The following is an 18,484-nucleotide window of genomic DNA, read 5'->3' on the forward strand; positions in this document are numbered from 1 at the left end:
TTTTGGGTTGTTTCTGAAGGCGGCAGTTTTGGGTCCTGGGCTCCTCTGCTCCAGGCCCCAGAGGAAGGCCATGCCAGAGACAATCCCCGAGGCCCTTCTTCTCCTTCTGGAGCAGCTGGAGGAGAGTGAGCTGCGCCAGTTCAAGAGGGAGCTGCAGAAGTTGCTCTTCGGAGAGGCCTCCATCGCCTCCGACTCCGACCCGCCCTGGATGAGCCAGGGCCCCCAGGGTCCCGAGGAGGTCCTGCGGCTCCTGCTCCGCTACCACCGAGAGCGAGGCCAGGTCCTGGGGGTGGCCCTCCAGCTGCTCAGGGCCATCCACCGCCCGGACCTGGCCGGCAGGCTGCACACTCCTTCCTTCCTCTGGAGCAGAGCTGCCAGCCTCCGGGGTAATAAAAAGCCATGGGGAACCTCCGGGGAATTAACCCTTCCCGCTGGGGAAGCCTTTCCCTTTATGGGGAATTAACCCTTCCCGTTCAGTCCCGGCCCTTTAGGCTCCCGTCCCGGTTGGGTCTCAACCCAATCCCACACTCAGCAGCCTTGGCCAGTCGCTGCTCGCCTCCCCCTGATTGGCCAAAATTGCTCTTGCATCTAATCCTGCCCTGCTTCAGTCTGCTCCTCAGATGCATTTGGAAATAATAATAGTAATTATTATTATTATTATTATTATTGTAGGGAGATCTTGTAGCCGCTTTGAGACTCCCTGCAAGAAAGGAGCTGGCAGAATGAGCTTTCCTAAACTTAAGTCCACTTCCTCAGATGCATTTGGAAATAATAATAGTAATAATAATAAGAGAGATCTTATAGGACCTTTGAGATTCACTGAAAGAAAGAAGTTGGCAGCATGAGCCTTCCTCAGATGCATGGGAATTGTAGTTTATTGTGGCACCAGAGCTCTTTCTCACAAAACTACTATTCCCAGAATTCCCTAACACTGAGCCAGGGCAGGATCTGGAGCGTTTTTAATAACTAAGGTCCAAAACACACTGCAAAAATACGGAATCCTGGGAATTGTAGTTTGCTGTGGCATCAGAGCTCTTTCTGACAGAGAAGGCTCAATGTCTCACAAAACTAGAATTCCCAGGATTCCATAGCACTGAGCTAGGGCAGTTAAAGGAGCGTCAAACTGGATTATTTCTGCAGTGTGGTTGCAGCCCAAGACGTTTCTATTTAGCACAAAGCTCCTTGGACCCCTTCATGCCAAAAGAAATATCTTAAAAGTATGAGAAGGGCTGGAAGAGTCTTTGTTTGGTTCAATGGTAATTTTAAGAGCTGAAATAAGTTACAATTGTTTTTTATTCAATTAGGGTTACATTTATTTGCAAAAGATCCGCCATATTAACATTACCAGGAATTTCCGGGGATTTTGACTGGATATTCCAAGTAATATTGGGGAATTCCGAGGATTTTGGGAAAACATGCCGGGGAATATCTTGGAGGCTTGTTGGCAACACTGGTCAGTAGGGAAGGATGGGAATAATAAGGAGAGGAACAAGATGGCGCTGCCTCAGGACAAGGGCCCACTTGGGCTGCCTTACACTGCAGGGATAACCCACTCTCACACCACTTTAACTTCCCTGCCTCACTGCTGTGGAATTCTGGGAACTGCCCTCAGATCAGACACCGCTTTAACTGCCCTGGCTCAATGCTTTGACACCAATTTTACTGCCCTGGCTCAATGCTATGGAATTCTGGGAACTGGGGTTTATAGTGGCCTGGCTTAATGCTTTGATTCCAATTTAACTGCCCTGGTTCAGTGCTGTGGAATTTTGGGAATTGGAGTGTGTGGTGGCCCCAGAGCAGACACTAACTTAACTGCCCTGGCTCAATGCTATGGAATTCTGGGAATGAGAGTTTGTGGTGGCCCCAGAGCGGAGCTGGCTCAGTGCTGTGGAATTCTGGGAACTGGAGTTTGTGGTTGCCTAAGAGCAGACACCAATTTAACTGCCCTGGCTCAATGCTGTGGAATTCTGGGAATTGGAGCGTATGGTGGCTCCAGACAACCTCTCCCAGCGTTTTCATGTAGATGTTAAAAAGTATAAGGGACAGGGCTGAGTCCTGAGGGAGCCTAAAGGCCAATGGCCAAGGAATCTAACCGGAATCTGAGAACGCCCCTCCAAGAAAGAACGCAGCCACTGTAGAACAGTGCCTCCAAGCCCCGTCCCAGTGGTTTGGCACCACTTTACCTGCCATACCTCAATCTATGGTATTCCGAGATGCATAGTTTGTTGTGGCACCAGAATTCTCTGATAGAGAAGGCTAAATTAATTAATTGTTTTATTTATATACCACTATTCCAAAGATCATAGCGGTGAACAGCAAGTAAGCTAATTAGCAAGTAAGCTAATTTGCCCCCAACAGTCTGGGTACTCATTTTAGCAACCTCGGAAGGATGCAAGCCTGAGTCAAGCTTGGGCCCTTTTGCTGGTCTTGAACTCACAACTCACAATTAGCTTACTTGCAAAATTAGCTTACTTGCTGTTCACCGCTATGATCTTTGGAATAGCGGTATATAAATAAAACAAATTATTATTAATTATTATTATTTGTGGTTTTGAGTGAATGGCTGCAGTACAGGCATTTAACCACTGCGCCACCAGGGCTCACAAAATGTCTCACAAAATGTCTCACAAAACTACAGTTCCGAAAATTCCCTCGCACTGAGCAATTAAAGTGGTCTCAAAATGGATTATTTCTGCAATGTGTTTTGGTCCTTTTCCGACCCTCTCCCACACTATTACAACCTGAAGAGAACAAAAGTGAACTGCATCATGCAGAGAGAGAGAAAGTTAAAGATGTCTTTTCGTTTTCCTGCTGGGTTTGTTTAATAATGCAATAAGGCTCTAGTAAACAGTGCAATAAAGCCTGAGCTAAGAAAGCAGATCCTACTTCAAGCAATCCTACTTTTGCTATGTCTACCTGTCTACAGCAGGCAAATAAATAGCAGCTGCCTCCAGAATCCCTTACTGAGCATCCATGAAAGAGCAGAACAAGGAGAAAATGGAAGAACAGATAAGCTTCCCTCTCCATCCAGCTCTAGCATGCCTTTAAAAAAAAGCATAGATCTATAGAGTTCGCCTCCAAATTGGAAAAAAATAAGAAAAGCGGAGGCTGGTGAAAGCAAAAGTCTCTTGGATACATTTTAGAAGAAGCTTTCAGGCGGTCTCTGGAAAGTTTAAAATTCTGTTATGCAAGGCTTACTTGACCTGCTTGTTTCATTTCACCTGCATATAATGCATAGATCAGAATGAAAAGTTTGCTGAAATGTGGAACTACTCATTCAATCAAAGATATAGCCATCTTATGCATGGAAAATGAGTATGCATATGCAATGGGATTTTGCGGCACCTTTGAGATTAACTGAAAGACAGAAGTTGGTAGCATGGGCTTTCATCAACTTGAACCTACTTCCTCAGATGTATTTGGTGGAAGCAGGTTTCTGAGGAGGAAGGTTCAAGTCTATGAAAGCTCATGCTACCAACTTCTGTCTTTCAGTTAATCTCTATGGTACTGCAAGATCCCATTGCATGCTATCCTTTCCATGTTATTTCTGCTACTAAACTTTCTATTAAAGAAGTAATGCCTAGGAAAACATCTACTTTGTTAACTGAAGTACACTTGTATTTGTTCCATTAATAATTTCTGTGTTTATTTTTTCTCTTTTGTTTGTTATAGATGAAGATGAAGATGAAGATGAAGATGAAGATGAGCAGCAAATAATAGCAGAATGCTCCATTTTGATCCTCCCTAAACCTCCGAGACGAGATCTCTGTAATAACATTACTCTTATACTAATAAGCAAATTGCCTTCTTGATTTCATTTATGATGGTACCTTTAAGAAGAGGATGGTCTTTTATTTACAAAGCAGCCCCCATTCCATAGCATTCATATAATATGACCAATTTTATACGGGATATGTATTTCCTAAGTGATAGAAGATCAGTCCCTCATACCTACATTCCTTCTATTGAAAACAAATGGGCCAGTTTATCATCCTGTACAGGAACATGAGACTTTTAAGGGCTGTACTTAGTAAAAGCAAGGTTGGAGTTTCTGAAGATTAGTGGTGACCATCACATCAGCCTCCTCAGTTCCTTTTTGCTGGGACAACAATTCCATGTGAGTTGATCAGCTCCAGCCTCACAGTGCAATCATAATGCTGTCTAATGTCCTGTAGAGTGCGTTGTACTCTGTCAGAAAGGATTGGCTTCACCTGTCAAGACTGTGCCGTTACTTATACTGTCGATCCAGTCTCACTACCTCACCCAGACATTTCACAATCCTTTTGTGAATGTTAAACATATCCAAGAACTTCCCTAAAGTTCTCCATGCTCCAGAACAAGGACAGATCCATAGTCCCAGTCTACAGTAACTCGTGCCTGTTATAATCATGTCTTTCTTCCTAGAATATGAGGTGCTATGGCATGATTTTGTGGTACTGGAATAGAAATGTCCTGGAATGGGCAGGGTGCTCTTATATGTTTCTTTTATGATTAACTTTTTTTGATAGTATAGTATTGCCACTACAATATGCATAAAGGAATCTCTTTTTCATTCCACAGCAGGTGCTATAGCAGAGTCGTACAACTTGGAAGTAGGTAAGAGCCAAAATTACAATCAACTAAGGTTCTTAGGGTTGGATATAGGTTTTTAGCAGCTCACTTTCCAAACAAAGGTATAATTAATGGATTAAACTACTTTGCAAATAAAAGCATATTATAAAAATCAGCTTATTGTACTCCAAAATCATTTTTGAAACATTTCACAGATGAAATCTGGCTTGCATGTGGCTGAGCAACATCCAAGTGTGGCCTAGCTGGCAAATGTTGTTAACAAGGAAAAATACACAAACCAGGGGAGCCTGGAGTTTTTTGCTTTAACCTGAGTCTACTGGGAAGTGCAAGATTCTGCTTTCCCTTCTGCAGAGATAATTGGGTGCAAAATAATTTTGCACTTTGAACTCAGTTTGCAGCAAGTGAAGTAAACTAAGGACAAAAGGGAAAAGAGTGAGGCAGAGAGAAAGACTGGGACATTTTAAAAGCAGTTGAAGATGTTGGACAATAGAGCATTAATTAGTCCTGTCCCTGCCAAATTGGGAGAGTCGGGAGAGGATGTGATGGCTTCAGTGGTCCATTCAAACAGTTTGACTCTTAACTCTTCAAGAGGGCTGCTGACAGGATTCTGGGGTAGTGGCTCTTCAGTTGCTGTCAATATTTACTTATGCTTTAAATATATTAATAGTTCCATCCATTCATGTGAATGTATGTAAGTCCCCACCTCAGAGCCTATTGCTACCCACCGGGGACGCTCTTATTAAAGGACCAAATGTTATGCAGTGAGTAAGTAAGTGAGTGTTATGGAGTGGGAAGCTGTCATTTAATTGTATCCCCCTATTTGCAGAGGAAAAGAAGAACCCAGAAGAATTTGAGATATTATTTAGTTGCCCTCGGTGTCCAAGAGAGGTAAGGGGCTGAAATCATCTGATTCATATCACTCATGTACAGGAATGATGCACAGATAGATTTCTTTTTTTAATGTGGGGTTCCTGAATTTAAATTTCTAGTTTTCTATGGAAAATATTCCTTCCTTTTATGGGTTTATTTACATTGATCATGTCCAGATTGGTGAACATCGAATAGTGATGATTTATAATACATAATTTAATTCTGCTCCTTAAAGCTTGATATTTCTGGTTGCTAAATAGTACACTGTGCTTTTGCTGTGCTTGATATACCTGTCTAGGAAAGGAGTGATGAGGGCAGTTTCCTTCAGTCTGCCTCAGTTCCCACAGAGAGCTCTTTCTCTCGCCAAACTTTACTACACCAGGCTTGTAAGGTGCCACAATCCTGTTAGTCTAGGAAATGCAAACATACCAGGTTGGGGACAGTCATTATCACATAGCTTTTCCAGCAGCTCTTTCAGGATGACTTGGTCCATAACAATTACACTGACAAGATACTTCTCAAATCCTGGAAAGAATAATTACAATAAATTATTTTTAAAAAGTAACTTTCCAGGCTCTAGACACAAAGAGCCCTCCGAATTCTTCTCCAGGTTTGGACTGATAAGGATTTGAGTACTTATGTGCCTGCTGTGGCGATCACTAGGACAAGCTTCCTCTCTAGTGACCAGTCGCCTTGCTGTCATCACCAGAAGTTTTGCTGGTCAATTCCATATCAGTAGAATGGTGAATCTACTCTGGGCTTGACTTTAAAATTTAAATGATCTGTCCAAAGTAGTAGATCTATTGTAGGGTTGCTTGCATTGCTCCTTTAAAGTCCAAACTAAAGACTGCGGTGGATTCACTGCCTTTGATGTCACAAGCTATCATTGCATCTTACAAAAAACATGGCTTGTAGAACTTCTCTATTGCTTCCAAATGTTTGAACTGGATGGCCCTTGAAGTCTCTTCTATCTGTATGGTTCTTATTCTGTTCCATCTATCAGTCTTCCAAGGGCAGACTCTCTTTTCTGGTATCTATCCTCCTTGTAGACTGCCCATGTTTTACTTTCACTGGAGATGTAGGGAATGCCTTTCACAAGGCCTTTGGAAGAAGAGAGGAGTGAGTGGGATGCATCTGGCCTCTAAAGGGGTGGAAAAAAGAGAAGCCCTGGAATCACATGTGCCCCCAAATAATGTTTTTAAGGCTGAAAAATTTCTGGACTCTCCAGACTCTTACTTTTTCTGGCCCTAAAGAAGGCTCCAGGAATGGCAATGCACCTTTTAAACAGATGGCAGATGCCTCCCAGTGCAAGGCATAAATACCCTAAAGGCACCAGATTCCATCTGATCATGGAAGCTAAGCAAGGTTAGTCTTGGTTAGTACTTGCATGGGAGACTGAATGCCAGGTGCCATAGGCTATATTTCAGAGGAAGGAACTGGCAAAACTATCTCTGAGTGTTCCTTGCCTAAGGGTATCCCGTGAAATTCATGAGTTGACAGGGCATGTTGAAAGCACATGTATGTTCCTCTCTGTACTGTTTAACAGCACAGGGCTCATGGGGAGGTTAAAACCAGAAGTGGACATCTGGCCACCTCTGTTGGGGGGCAGTAACGTGACATTTTGAGGAGTCTGTTCAACGCCCTTGTTTCCCATTAATGGAAAAATGCCTCCAGACCCACTCCCTTTACATATGCATGTAAGTAAGTGCACTAGACATAGGCATGGCTTCATTTTAATCTTTTTAAGATTAACGTAAAGGTACTCCCTTGATGTGAATGTCTAGTCATAACCAACTGTAGGGGGCAGTGCTCATCTCCGTTGCAAAGCTGAAGAACCAGTGTTGTCTGAGGACTGCTCTGATGGTCATGTGGTCAGCATAACTGCACCAAACGCTGTTACCTTTCCACCAAGTGGTACCTATTTGTCTACTTGCATTTACATACTTTTGAACTGCTAGGTTGGCAGAAACTGGGAGTAGTGACAGGAGCTCACCACATCATGCACCCCATCATATTACTATTTTGTGCATTCAAATCATTTCCCAGTTATAGTGCCCCTAAAGTGCCCCTATCAGGGGGTTTTATTGGCAATATATTTTTCAGAGAAGGATTTGCCTTTGGCTTCCCTTAAGGCTGAGAGAGTATCCAAAGTCACCCAGTGGGTTTCCATGGCTGAATGAGGGATTTCAACTCTGAACTCCAGAGAGTTGGTCTAACACTCAAAGCTGTATACCATACTGGCTCTACCAGTCCAAAAAGTATATACTATTCAATGAGACTGTGTTTGAGAAATCAGAAGAGGCTGCGCTCTTCTGATCATGTAAATACAGACCACAACAGGTGTGGAAGAACCTTTTCTAACTGAAATGGGTGGGGATCAGGCCTAGAGATCTCTGGTTGGGGGGGGGGGGGGTAATTACTCTAACTTCAGATGAGAAGCCTCTGTCAAAGATTACTGTTTTGTTATAGGATCATGCAATAAACATCAGACCTGAAACTATTTTGGATCCAGAAAGGGGCTACAATATTTACAGGTGAGCATCATGAATGTCTATCTTTGGCCAGTGGTTTTCAAACATTTTGCTTTTACAAAAAGCGAATTTTCCGCACAGGACATGCTCAGTTTACTTGACTCTCCAGTGATTACATAAGAACAAAGGGAGGGCTTTGTCTAGGACATGCATGCTGCTTACATGTACAATGGTGTATTGGAACAGATCAGCAGATAACTTCACACCAGCAGTATGCAACTCTGGAAGATCTGGGGGCTGCATTACCCTCCAAGAGGACCACACACAACCATGCATGTGTTCCCACAAAAAAATAATTTTAACCCCCAAATGCCCTTGAGGGGGATATGTTTTAGGGCCTTCTTGTGCTCCACTGGGTGTTTTGAAATTTAGAAATGTGCAGATTTTGTTTTGACCCATCAGGGTCCACGGAATCAAAAGGGGGCTCCAAATGTGGTGGAAATACCCTCTACATCCTCTGCCCACTTTGCCCACCTCGGCTTTACACCAAGACTTTTTGGAACACAGTTTCAAGCCTAGACCCTTGACAGACCTCTTTTTCCTACCTCAGTAGAGAATCTGGTTGGGATTCCTCTCTGGTCTCAGATAACTGAGCACCTGGTGAAGGGGCAAAAGTCCTAAGGTCAGTTTTTAACTTGAACATATCAGATGGAGATGAACCAAGAAACAAATAATATTGGACTTATTAATATTATTATTATTATTATTATTAACCTTTATTTATAAAGCGCTGAAAATTTACAAAGCGCTGTACATACAATCTTTTTAATTGGACGGTTCCCTGCCTTCGGGCTTACAATCTAAAAAGACACCACACAAAAGGAGAAGAGAGTGGTGGTGGGAAGGGAATGAGGTCCAGCAGTTCTTCTCTATCTCCGAGGCCTGGATCAGGGGAGATGGACTGGAGGGAGGGCTTAGGTTCTTAATGGATGGTTAATCATCTTCCAGAGAGGCCTGTTGGAGCTAGCCTGCCTCTCCAGTAGGATAATACATATAAAATACATAACAATACAGGAAATGATTCAATAACATGGGCTTAGTTGGGAAGCAGACTAACTTTTCATGATCTGAGAGTACCCTGAAAATTTTGAAGCTTTATCAGTTAGGATGGCAATAACAAGCTGCATGGATCCCTGTTCAAAATCCTTTTTTCTTTTGTCTTTTTTTTTAATTGCATTTAGACTGAACAGCACTGAGAGTGGTTCCTTCCATTGCTGCATTACTGATTTCATATTTGATGTGAGAGCACCTGTCACCCTCACCTATCATTTTGATTCATGGACAAAGCATCTGAATGAAGAGCAAAGAAAACACTGGCTCATTGTTGGCCCTTTGCTTGATATTCAGGCAGATCCAGAAGAAGCTGTGGAAGCAATTCATATTCCTCACTTCCTGTGTCTTAAAGGTATAACAGTAAACAAGACTTGAACATATATAAGCACAGCTGGAGGAATTTTAAATAGGAATACTTACAATTAATATTGATCATTTTGTTAAAAACACATTATCTGATATGAAATAATAATACTAATAATGCATTAATAACATATTAGTAAACTTTAAATTTTTACTTTTTTAATTACATACAAAATTAAATTCAGTTTAAAAATACTCAAAATTGGCCTAACATGTCCAAAAGCTCACCAATACAATAATAATGGAAGTCTGTATAACAAGTAGACATTACTCATTATGCTAAAATAAAAAATACATTGCTTGCTGTTACTTTTCAAAAGTAACAATGTAATATCATAATATCATTACACAAAAAAATCATACATCACAGGTCAAACTGTTACTTGTAATGTGTAACTTCCACACCCTGAATATGAAACAAGATAGGAGAAGTGGTAACAGGGCTTAACATTTCTTGTTCTTCTTGTGTGCCTTCAAGTTGTTTCTGACTTCTGGTGACTGTAAGTGAAACCTGTCATCATATTTTTCATAGAGTGCTTGCCGTTGCCTTCATCCAGTGCTTCTCAATTATTTTCTGTCATGACCCCCCTAGGAAGAAGAAAACATTTCGCGCCCCCAGCACGACTGTAAATAGTATCATTTGTCTATAAAATTGTTATAAGTACACCTCTGCATAACAGAGCCTCGCGCGCCCCCCCTGGGGGGCCCGCCCCACTATTTGAGAAAGGCTGCACTTCATCTAAGTTGAGAGTATGACATGCTCAGGGTCACCCAGCAGGTTTCTGTGGTTGAGTGGGATCCAAACCCTGGTCTCCAGAGCCCTTGTTCTGTGCCCAAACCACAACACCACAGTGAACCTGAAGAACGATCATGGTCTGAGCCAGGACTATGTGAGCTAAAGGTCTTAATAATCAGAGAGGCTCTTTCACATCTTAAACCAGCTGCTGCTGTATGCCTTTGGCAGGTAACGGCCACTCTAAAATCCGTATTGCACACTTTATGAAAGACGGGATGAGCTTGGAGAGGCCAGACAGAGTGGAATCATTTCATGTGAAGTTGAAAAACCCCACTTTCTCTTCCCGTGGAGCTGTTCTGAAGAAGCAGTGGTTTAAAAGGAAGATAAAGGCCCATGCAGTGGCCCTGCTGTATCAAGACCTTCGAGTCCCAATCCTGAAATTCCACCTCTACCTCCTTCCCAATGATTCTTCCCTTAAAAAGGTAACTGGGAATCTCCAACTTTCTCAGGTGTTAGAGATCAGGCAAATCGTACTAGCATGGGGAGGTAACCAGATGCTTCTTCGATCCTGTCTGTTTGCCACAGAGCACAGAATAGTCACTTGTGGTGGATTCAGTGGCAGTTTTAGTAAAGAGCTGCAGGTTTTGGTTTCTGCAAAAGAAGTGAGGGAATTCCAGCCCAGCACTACCCAAAAAAGGACATTTGCACATACAGTATAAGGAACACTTAGGCATGTCCAGGATGGAATGGGTCATAAAAATAAATACTAGTACAGTATTGACGTAGAACCCAGTTTCATTGTAGTAGGAACAATTGGTTTCTCATTTCATGATTGCTGTCTGTAGCACCTTGATTTCTGTGGTAGTTTGGACTGACAAATTCCAGGGCTCTGTCTTCAGTTCTTCAAATGGAGTCTCTTGTCTAAAGTACTTCCCTAGGAGCTCAAAGTTGTTCCCCAAGACAACCTGATCCCAAGCTGTTTTAATTTCCCTTATGTGTCTAAAATGTCTACATAATGGTAGGTTGTTATAAAAATGATCAGTTGCTTCTTCCAAAGGAATGCAGCCCAAGAACCATTTAGTGTCTCCCTGCCTGTTTCATAAGTGATCTTGTTTCCTTTTCCCAGGCTGTCCATGAGCATGAACTGAATTATGATTCACAGAGAGTTCGAAAACCCCCTGCGACCATGAAGGCCCTGACTATTGGCTCCCAATTCTTTCTGGAAAAGATTGTTGGTGTGGCTATCCATCCAGAGGTGAGACATAGACATGATGTTCTGTTTTGCCAGACTACCTACCAAATAAATGAGGAAGGAGTGCAAATCTTACATTGCTACCAGCTCAGGGTTCAGTTATGCTTTAAGGGGTTATTCTTTACTGTGTTTTATTACTGGGATGTTTTTTATGATGTTTTTATATTGTATGTTTGTATATCGTATATTGCTTATATTTATATTTATGCTTACATTTATGCTGTACCCCGCTTTGATCATTTTTTGGAAAAGCGGGCTATAAATAAACAGTATTATTGTTGTTGTTGTTGTTGTATTATTATTTACTTATATTACGTTTTGGCTCAAGATCTTCCCAGTGAAGAAACTGGCAATTTCAGTTGGTTGTCTCAAAAGCAATAGTATTTCATTGGGGGAAAGGTGAGCTAAGTGAATTACATTTTGGGGGAGAGGCAGTATATAAATCTAATAAACAATAAATTGGTGAAAATCTGTGGGCTAAGCAATATTGACATACTCTGAGCTCTTACTCATTTCCACAGAAACTAGAGTTTAAATACCTGTCTGCAGACATGGAGCATCAATACCTTGAACTATTTGCAGATCACATGGAGGATGCACTATGGCTTTCCCTGGTTGAGAAGGAAAAAAATGAATTAGTTTGGACAGCCTACATAAGAAGAGGTGAGTTTGGGCCAAGGGAGAAATCCATAACTGAACCAAAGTATTGGATTTAGGGTGGCAGAAATTACCTTACCTGGCTTCTCTGTCCAACTTGCTCTTTTTGTAATTTTCTTTCAGAGGATTTGCATCCTGTAAAAGGTGAGGAAGACTGTGGGAATATCCGGTGTTTGAAAATGCCTACTAGCCCAGAATCTACCAATAATAAAAAATGATATAATATTTGGCCAGTGGAAGAAAGATATATTGAAATTCATTTGGACAAACAAAAAAGCAAGAATAAAATGGTCATCATTAACAGACAGTAGGGAAATAAGAGGCCTGGCTTTACCGGATTTGAAATTATATTATAATGCATGCTGTCTCAATTAGATAGGGGAGTGGATAATTTTGGAAAATTGCAAATTATTAAATTTAGAAAGCTTTAATTTAATTTATGGATGGCATGCATATCTATGGTATAGGAAGATTGCAAAGAATAAAATCTTTAATGATCACATAATTAGAAGTTCATTGGCAAGGGTATGGAATAAATACAAGGAGAAAACATACAGAACTATCCCAGACTGGATTTCACCACACGAAGCACTGCTCAAAAGATCAGGCATAGAGGGAAGAAGCTGGTTGAGATACAAAGATATCTTAAAAACAGAAAAAGGAAAAACTATAATGAAATCCAAAAAAGAATTTGAAGAAAACAGTATCAAAATTCAATGGTTTGCATATTTACAATTAAGTGAATGATATAGGATAGATAATAAGCATCCAGGTGTAAGTAGGGAAGAAACGGAATTAGATCTGATCATTTGTGATGACAAAAGGAAAGGGCTGATTTCAAAATTATATAAATTCTGTCTCAAATTAGAATTGGAGAAAGGATTAAATCCTGTATGATCAGTTGGGCAAAAAATATAGGACACACAATAAATTTGGAAAGTTGGGAAAAAGCTTGGGGAAAAGATTTGAAATTCACATTATTAGATGTTTATCACACTATACTCTTAAAGTGCTACTATTCCAGTTTGACTCCTCTAGCTGCCTCCTGTTGCATTCTGGGATTTGCAGTTTTAAGGAGGGGTATTTAGAATTCTCAGGCAGAGAAGTTCACTGCCTGAAAATTCTAAATACCCCTCCTTAAAACTGCAAATCCCAGAATGCAACAGGAGGCAGCTAGAGGAGTCAAACTGGAATAGTAGCACTTTAAGAGTATAGTGTGATAAACATCTATGTATGGATATAAAAGAAAATTTGATAAAGATGATTCACAAATGGTACCTGACCAGATTAAGCAAAATTCTCCCAAGATTTTCATTATTGTATTATGAACCTCACTGCAATATTTCCTTGCCTTAGTACTTGTCCACCAACAGTGATAAAAGGTTCCTCGTACCTTCTTGCATTTCCAGCATTTGTTCTCTTTATTTTAATAAATTCTAGATATTTTATCTGGAGTAAGGTACCACCAACAATACATTTCATAGTAATTTTTATTTAGACTCTGGGAAACTATATTTGTTCCCTTTTATAGTTTTCCCCCCATCGAGTCAACTGTACTGAGTGTCACAGGTTCTGTGCCCATTTGATCATAGAGTCTTCTTCCTCCATTTCCAAGCCCAATAGATTTTTTTCATTTCTGTTGTACTGCAATTCCTGACATTCCCCACTTGTGGCTAGAGTGGCTAGGCATGGTGGCAATTGTAGTCCACAACTTCTGGAGGGTTACACCTTACCTGACTGGCCAACTGGCCTATCTGCCCCAGGTGGATGTTAAAGAGTTCACACAAAATTCCAGGTAATCTCCTGTGCAGGTTCTCAGACTGATTTTTTGTGAAGCGGGAGGGAAGGGACATTTAAATCCTCTCATTTTCTTTTCTGGAAACAGTCCCACGTACTTTATTTAACCTCCTCCTTTCTAATCATACACATTGAATTTGACAAATTCTACTTGTAGCCAGTTCTGTGCCTAGAAGCTATACTCTACCAAAACAACGCTTAATCTCCTCATATTAGTCAGTTTGCAATATACTTCTGTGCAATAAGAAAATATTCTCCTAATTTTCTAGACCACAAACACACATCTTATTTTATCAACTAAATTTTATAGATCAGAAACAAAATGCAGGTCAGTCTACTGATGGCCCAGTGGAGAAGAACGAACTCTGTACAAGTAAGTTTGTTGCATAATGCTGATCCAGCATTTAAGTTTCCAGTGCTGATTTTCATTGGAAAATATTCCTGCTGCTATTTTGTGTAGTGTTTTATATGTAATTATGCATTGATATATCCCTTACTATATGCTGCACCTCTTCCATATTTGCTGAATGATGGAGTCCCACAATGGGCTGTTTTACTTACTGGTAGGTTTGCATACATCTGAGATGAGCAACAATCTCCTTCCAGATGCCATTGAACTGCAACTCCCATTTACATTACAATTGGCTATCCTGTCTAGAGTGATGGGAATTGTAGAACCACACTTTACCTAGTCATATTCCAGAGGAATTGGTTCATTTTTCTTACATTATCATGGGCAACATTTGGGGTGATCCCCTGGGCAACCTTGAAGGGCTGCATTCCTTGCCCCACCCCTCCTGGAAAACATCTAGAAATTTTGTACTCACATACCCCTCCTATGTGGGGCATATGCGTACTCCACATCTCCATGATTTTGTTCCTCCATCCCCCCCTCCCCTCAACAAAATATGAACTTTGAGTCAACGTCTGGGTCAGTTCCTGTTGATAAAAAGGCTGCTCCCATGCATACAAATGTCCATGGGGGAGAAGGTTGCCTCACACACCTTGTAGTGGGTGTTTGGGAGCATTTGAAGGCAAACAAAACAGACCCAAAATAATCTCTAGGACCACATGTGGCTTATGGACCCCCCCCCCTTTTCCCAGTTTATGCATATAGTTCCTCTTTCTTTCTTTCCCAGCTGCTGCTGTCAGCAGGCAGACCCACACACCACTCACAGCTGATGCCATCCAAAGAAATGGTGAGTCTCTCTTTCTGTTCTCAGCTGCTTTTAATCCCTCCAACCATCTTGAAAGCAGAGTTGCTTGGTGGTAGAGCTAGGTGTTCGGTTATTCACCTTTCCCCGCAATCTGAGATGTTACAGTATTCTCTACCACAAATTTTCTACATATTTTCCTCTTTTCCAGAGAAACATCAACCTGGGTCACCAGGGATGCACTTCATTGAGCAGCACCGGGAGAAGCTGATAGACCAGACCAACAATGTGGAGGGAGTCTTGGATGCGCTTTATGGGACCGTCATAGATTATGAGCAATACCAAAAAATCCTCTCCAGGGACACCCCTCAGAATAAAATGCGGGAGCTCTATATGCTGGTGCCAAGCTGGAATCGCTTCTGCAAGGATCAGCTTTATGAGGCATTGAAGGACAAGCAGAAGTTCCTTATTGAAGACCTTGAAGGGAGATGAGGCCACAAATGACCAAATGAAGCCACAAATGATACCGCCAAATGCCTGTCCTGTTGTGACCTCAGTGCTTTTGTTCTTATTCATGAACTTAATGGGGCACAAAGCACAAATGTTGTGAATCTGCACGGAACAGCTGTTGCTATTGCCTGACCTGCATTGTCTTGCTTTCTTGGCTTTGATGCTCTTGAAGAGCCATGGGGCAACAAAAGGAAGGTGCTATTTCCCAGAAATCCAGATGCATATCCAGAATGATTTCAATGCTTCCATTTGTATTTTACAGAAAGACAGAATCTGCAGGAAGTTGTGTTTGCTGCTCAGCCCAAAGTCATTTCCTGTTCAAAAAAAGCCTCTGCTGAGCCAGTATGTTGGTTTGTGCACTGGGCTATGATTATGAACTCCAGGGTTTGAATCCCCCCTTTCACTCAGCCATGGAAAGCCAGCGGGTGACCATGGGCAAGTCACAGTCTCTCGGCCTCAGAAGAAGGCAAAGTCAACCCCCCCTCTCAACAAACCTTGCCAAGAAAACCTAGTGACAGATTCCTCCTAGGGTTGCCATAAGTTGGAAACAACTTGATGGCACATAACCAAAGGGATTAAAATGGTCTGGGAGAAAGAGGAAAATATGCTAAAAATTTATTCTCACACAGGCAAGGAGCATTCTGGGACTTTCCCACCAGACATTGGGGGAAGTCTAAAGACATTGCAGACCATACTTTCCTCTCCACAGAATTAAGGTATAACTTGGATTGTTCTCAAGTGGCTTCATCCCTCCATTCAGTTGGTGTCAGTTTAGGCATCTTGGCCTCCCTCCAGAGAGTCCTGGCCTGATCTGTTCTAGAAACCATTTGTTTGCCTTCTTGGCCGTCCTTGGTTTTCTTAGTACTTTTCTCCAGTTGTTGTTGATGTTGTTGTTGTTGTTAACTGCATCTGGTTGGCCCTGACTCATATTGAGGAGGGAGTAAGCTTGTTTTCTTCTGCTCCAGAGAACAGGACCCAGAACAATGGATACAAGCTCCAGGAAAAGAGATTCCAGCTCAACATTAGGAGGAACTTCCCGACAGTAAGGGCTGTTTGACAGTGGACAAACTCCTTCATCCGAAAGTGATGGAGTCTCCTTCCTTAGAGATCTTTAAACAGAGGCTGGATGGCCATCTGTCGGGGATGTTTTGATTGTGAGTTCCTGCATGGCAGGGGGTTGGACAGGCTGGCCCTTGTGGGCTCTTCCAACTCTATGGTTCTATGAACCTGTGGAAGAGACATTTGGAATCTGTTGATTTTATTCTTGTCTGCTTTCTTCACTGCCTAGCTCTCACATCCATACATGGCAATGGGGAATATCATGTCTTGGACAAGCCACACTTTAGTGCTCTGTGGTATGTCTTTACACTTTATGATCTTATCCAGTTCTTTCATAGCTGCCCTTCCACAATCTAGTCATGCAGGCCTGGTTTTATTGCTGGGGGAGGGGGGGAGGTTGGTTTAGATTATTTTAACCTTGCATGTTTTAAAGATTGTATACTGTATTTTTCATAACCTTTTACTGTTTTAATTGATTTATTGTAATTGTATTTAAAGTGCTGTTTTAATGTGAGCTGCCTTGAGTCCCAACTTGGAAGAAAGGCGGGATAAAAGATAGATAAATAAATAAATAAATAAATATAATGGTCTCCTTCTGATTTCTTGAGTGAAGTCTGCATTCTGATCAACATTTGATCCAAGGTATGGGAACTCTTGAGCCAACGTTGGGCAGCGGTTTGAGTGTTGGACTACAACTCTGGAGACCAGGGTTCAATTCTAAGCTCACTGTGTGACTTGGACGAGTCACATGCTCTCAGGGGAAGGCAATGGCAAACCCCCTCTAAACTAATCTTGCCAAGAAAACTTCAGGGGTTGTCACTTTAGGGTCGCCATAAATTGGCAATGACTCCAAGGCACACAATACACAGAGGAACTCTTTGATGATTTCTATGTTATTGTTGTTGTCATCTAAGGTGAATTCTTGTAGATCTGGGGTCATTTTAAGTTCTTCATGGGCAGGTTCACCCATGCAGTGAAAAGGAGCCTTGCCAGGCTGGTGTTAGGAACAGCCTCGCACCTCTTGAACTTCTGCCTGAGAGTGTGCTTTTACTCTGGCAGAAGAAGTCCCTTCTGTTCAGTCTATGATTCTGTGAGGAGCAACTTAGGGAGCTTTGGATGTTTAGCCTAGAGAAGAGACGGTTAAGAGCTGATATGATAGCCCCGTTTAAGTATTTGAAGGGGTGGCATATTGAGGAGGGAGCAAACTTGTTTTTTGCCACTCCAGAGAATAAGACATGGAGCAATGGATGCAAGTGACAGGAACGAGATATCAATATCATCAACATTAGGAGGAACATCCTGACAGTAAGGGCTGTTTGACAGTGGAACTCTTTGTGATGGAGGCTTCTTCTTTGGAGGTCTCTAAGCTGAGGCTGGATGGCCATCTGTTAGGGATGCTTTGATGAAGAGTTCCTGCCTGGCAGAAGGGGGCTGGGCTGGATGGCCCTTGGGGTCTCTTCCAACTTTATGGCTCCATAAAGGCCTAAAAATGCCCCATCCAGCTTGTCCAGTTGAAGCAGTACATCTTGGCTTTGTTTGTCATGGCAAGCTGAGGTTAAGATGTGGGAGTGGGGAGGAAGCAGGAGACTGTGCAAAAAGGCTGGCCTTGCAGGCTCCAGTTCCTACTGCAGAGGCACAGCATTGTAGCCAAGGGTCCTTTTAGGGGAATTTTATTGTTATTGTTATTAGCTCAAATATTGCAAGAGGAGGGCCTGCTACGACGGCCCTTGCAGAATCGTCTCCCGATATGTATACGGAGCAGACCAGGGGATTTGACCAATAAATGGAGCTGAGACAGACTTCTAGAATTAATAACCAATTTATTTATAAGGGGAAAAACACATACGATTCACTAGCATACACACACACATACAAGGCTCAGGAAAAGCATAGGTTAGCATGGAATAGGATTTTAGGCATCACTGGGGTG

General features: G+C 42.0%; 1 protein-coding gene across 1 annotated transcript; it reads left to right on the forward strand.

Annotated features, from left to right (window-relative positions):
• Window positions 1–70: 70 nt before the first annotated feature.
• On the forward strand, window positions 71–17,118 carry CARD8 (caspase recruitment domain family member 8). The gene is made up of 13 exons (XM_089480828.1): window positions 71–386; window positions 3,673–3,768; window positions 4,561–4,596; window positions 5,399–5,460; window positions 7,912–7,976; window positions 9,155–9,378; window positions 10,354–10,607; window positions 11,252–11,380; window positions 11,899–12,040; window positions 12,158–12,178; window positions 14,142–14,204; window positions 14,971–15,030; window positions 15,197–17,118. Exons 1-13 carry the CDS (start codon window positions 71–73, stop codon window positions 15,475–15,477), a joined length of 1,749 nt encoding a protein of 582 aa, XP_089336954.1. The 3' UTR covers window positions 15,478–17,118.
• The last annotated feature ends 1,366 nt before the right edge of the window (window positions 17,119–18,484 follow it).

This window comes from Sceloporus occidentalis, unplaced genomic scaffold (assembly GCF_023333645.1).
Source record: "Sceloporus occidentalis isolate IW3139 unplaced genomic scaffold, rSceOcc1.0.p SCAF_14, whole genome shotgun sequence".
NCBI lineage: Eukaryota > Metazoa > Chordata > Lepidosauria > Squamata > Phrynosomatidae > Sceloporus > Sceloporus occidentalis.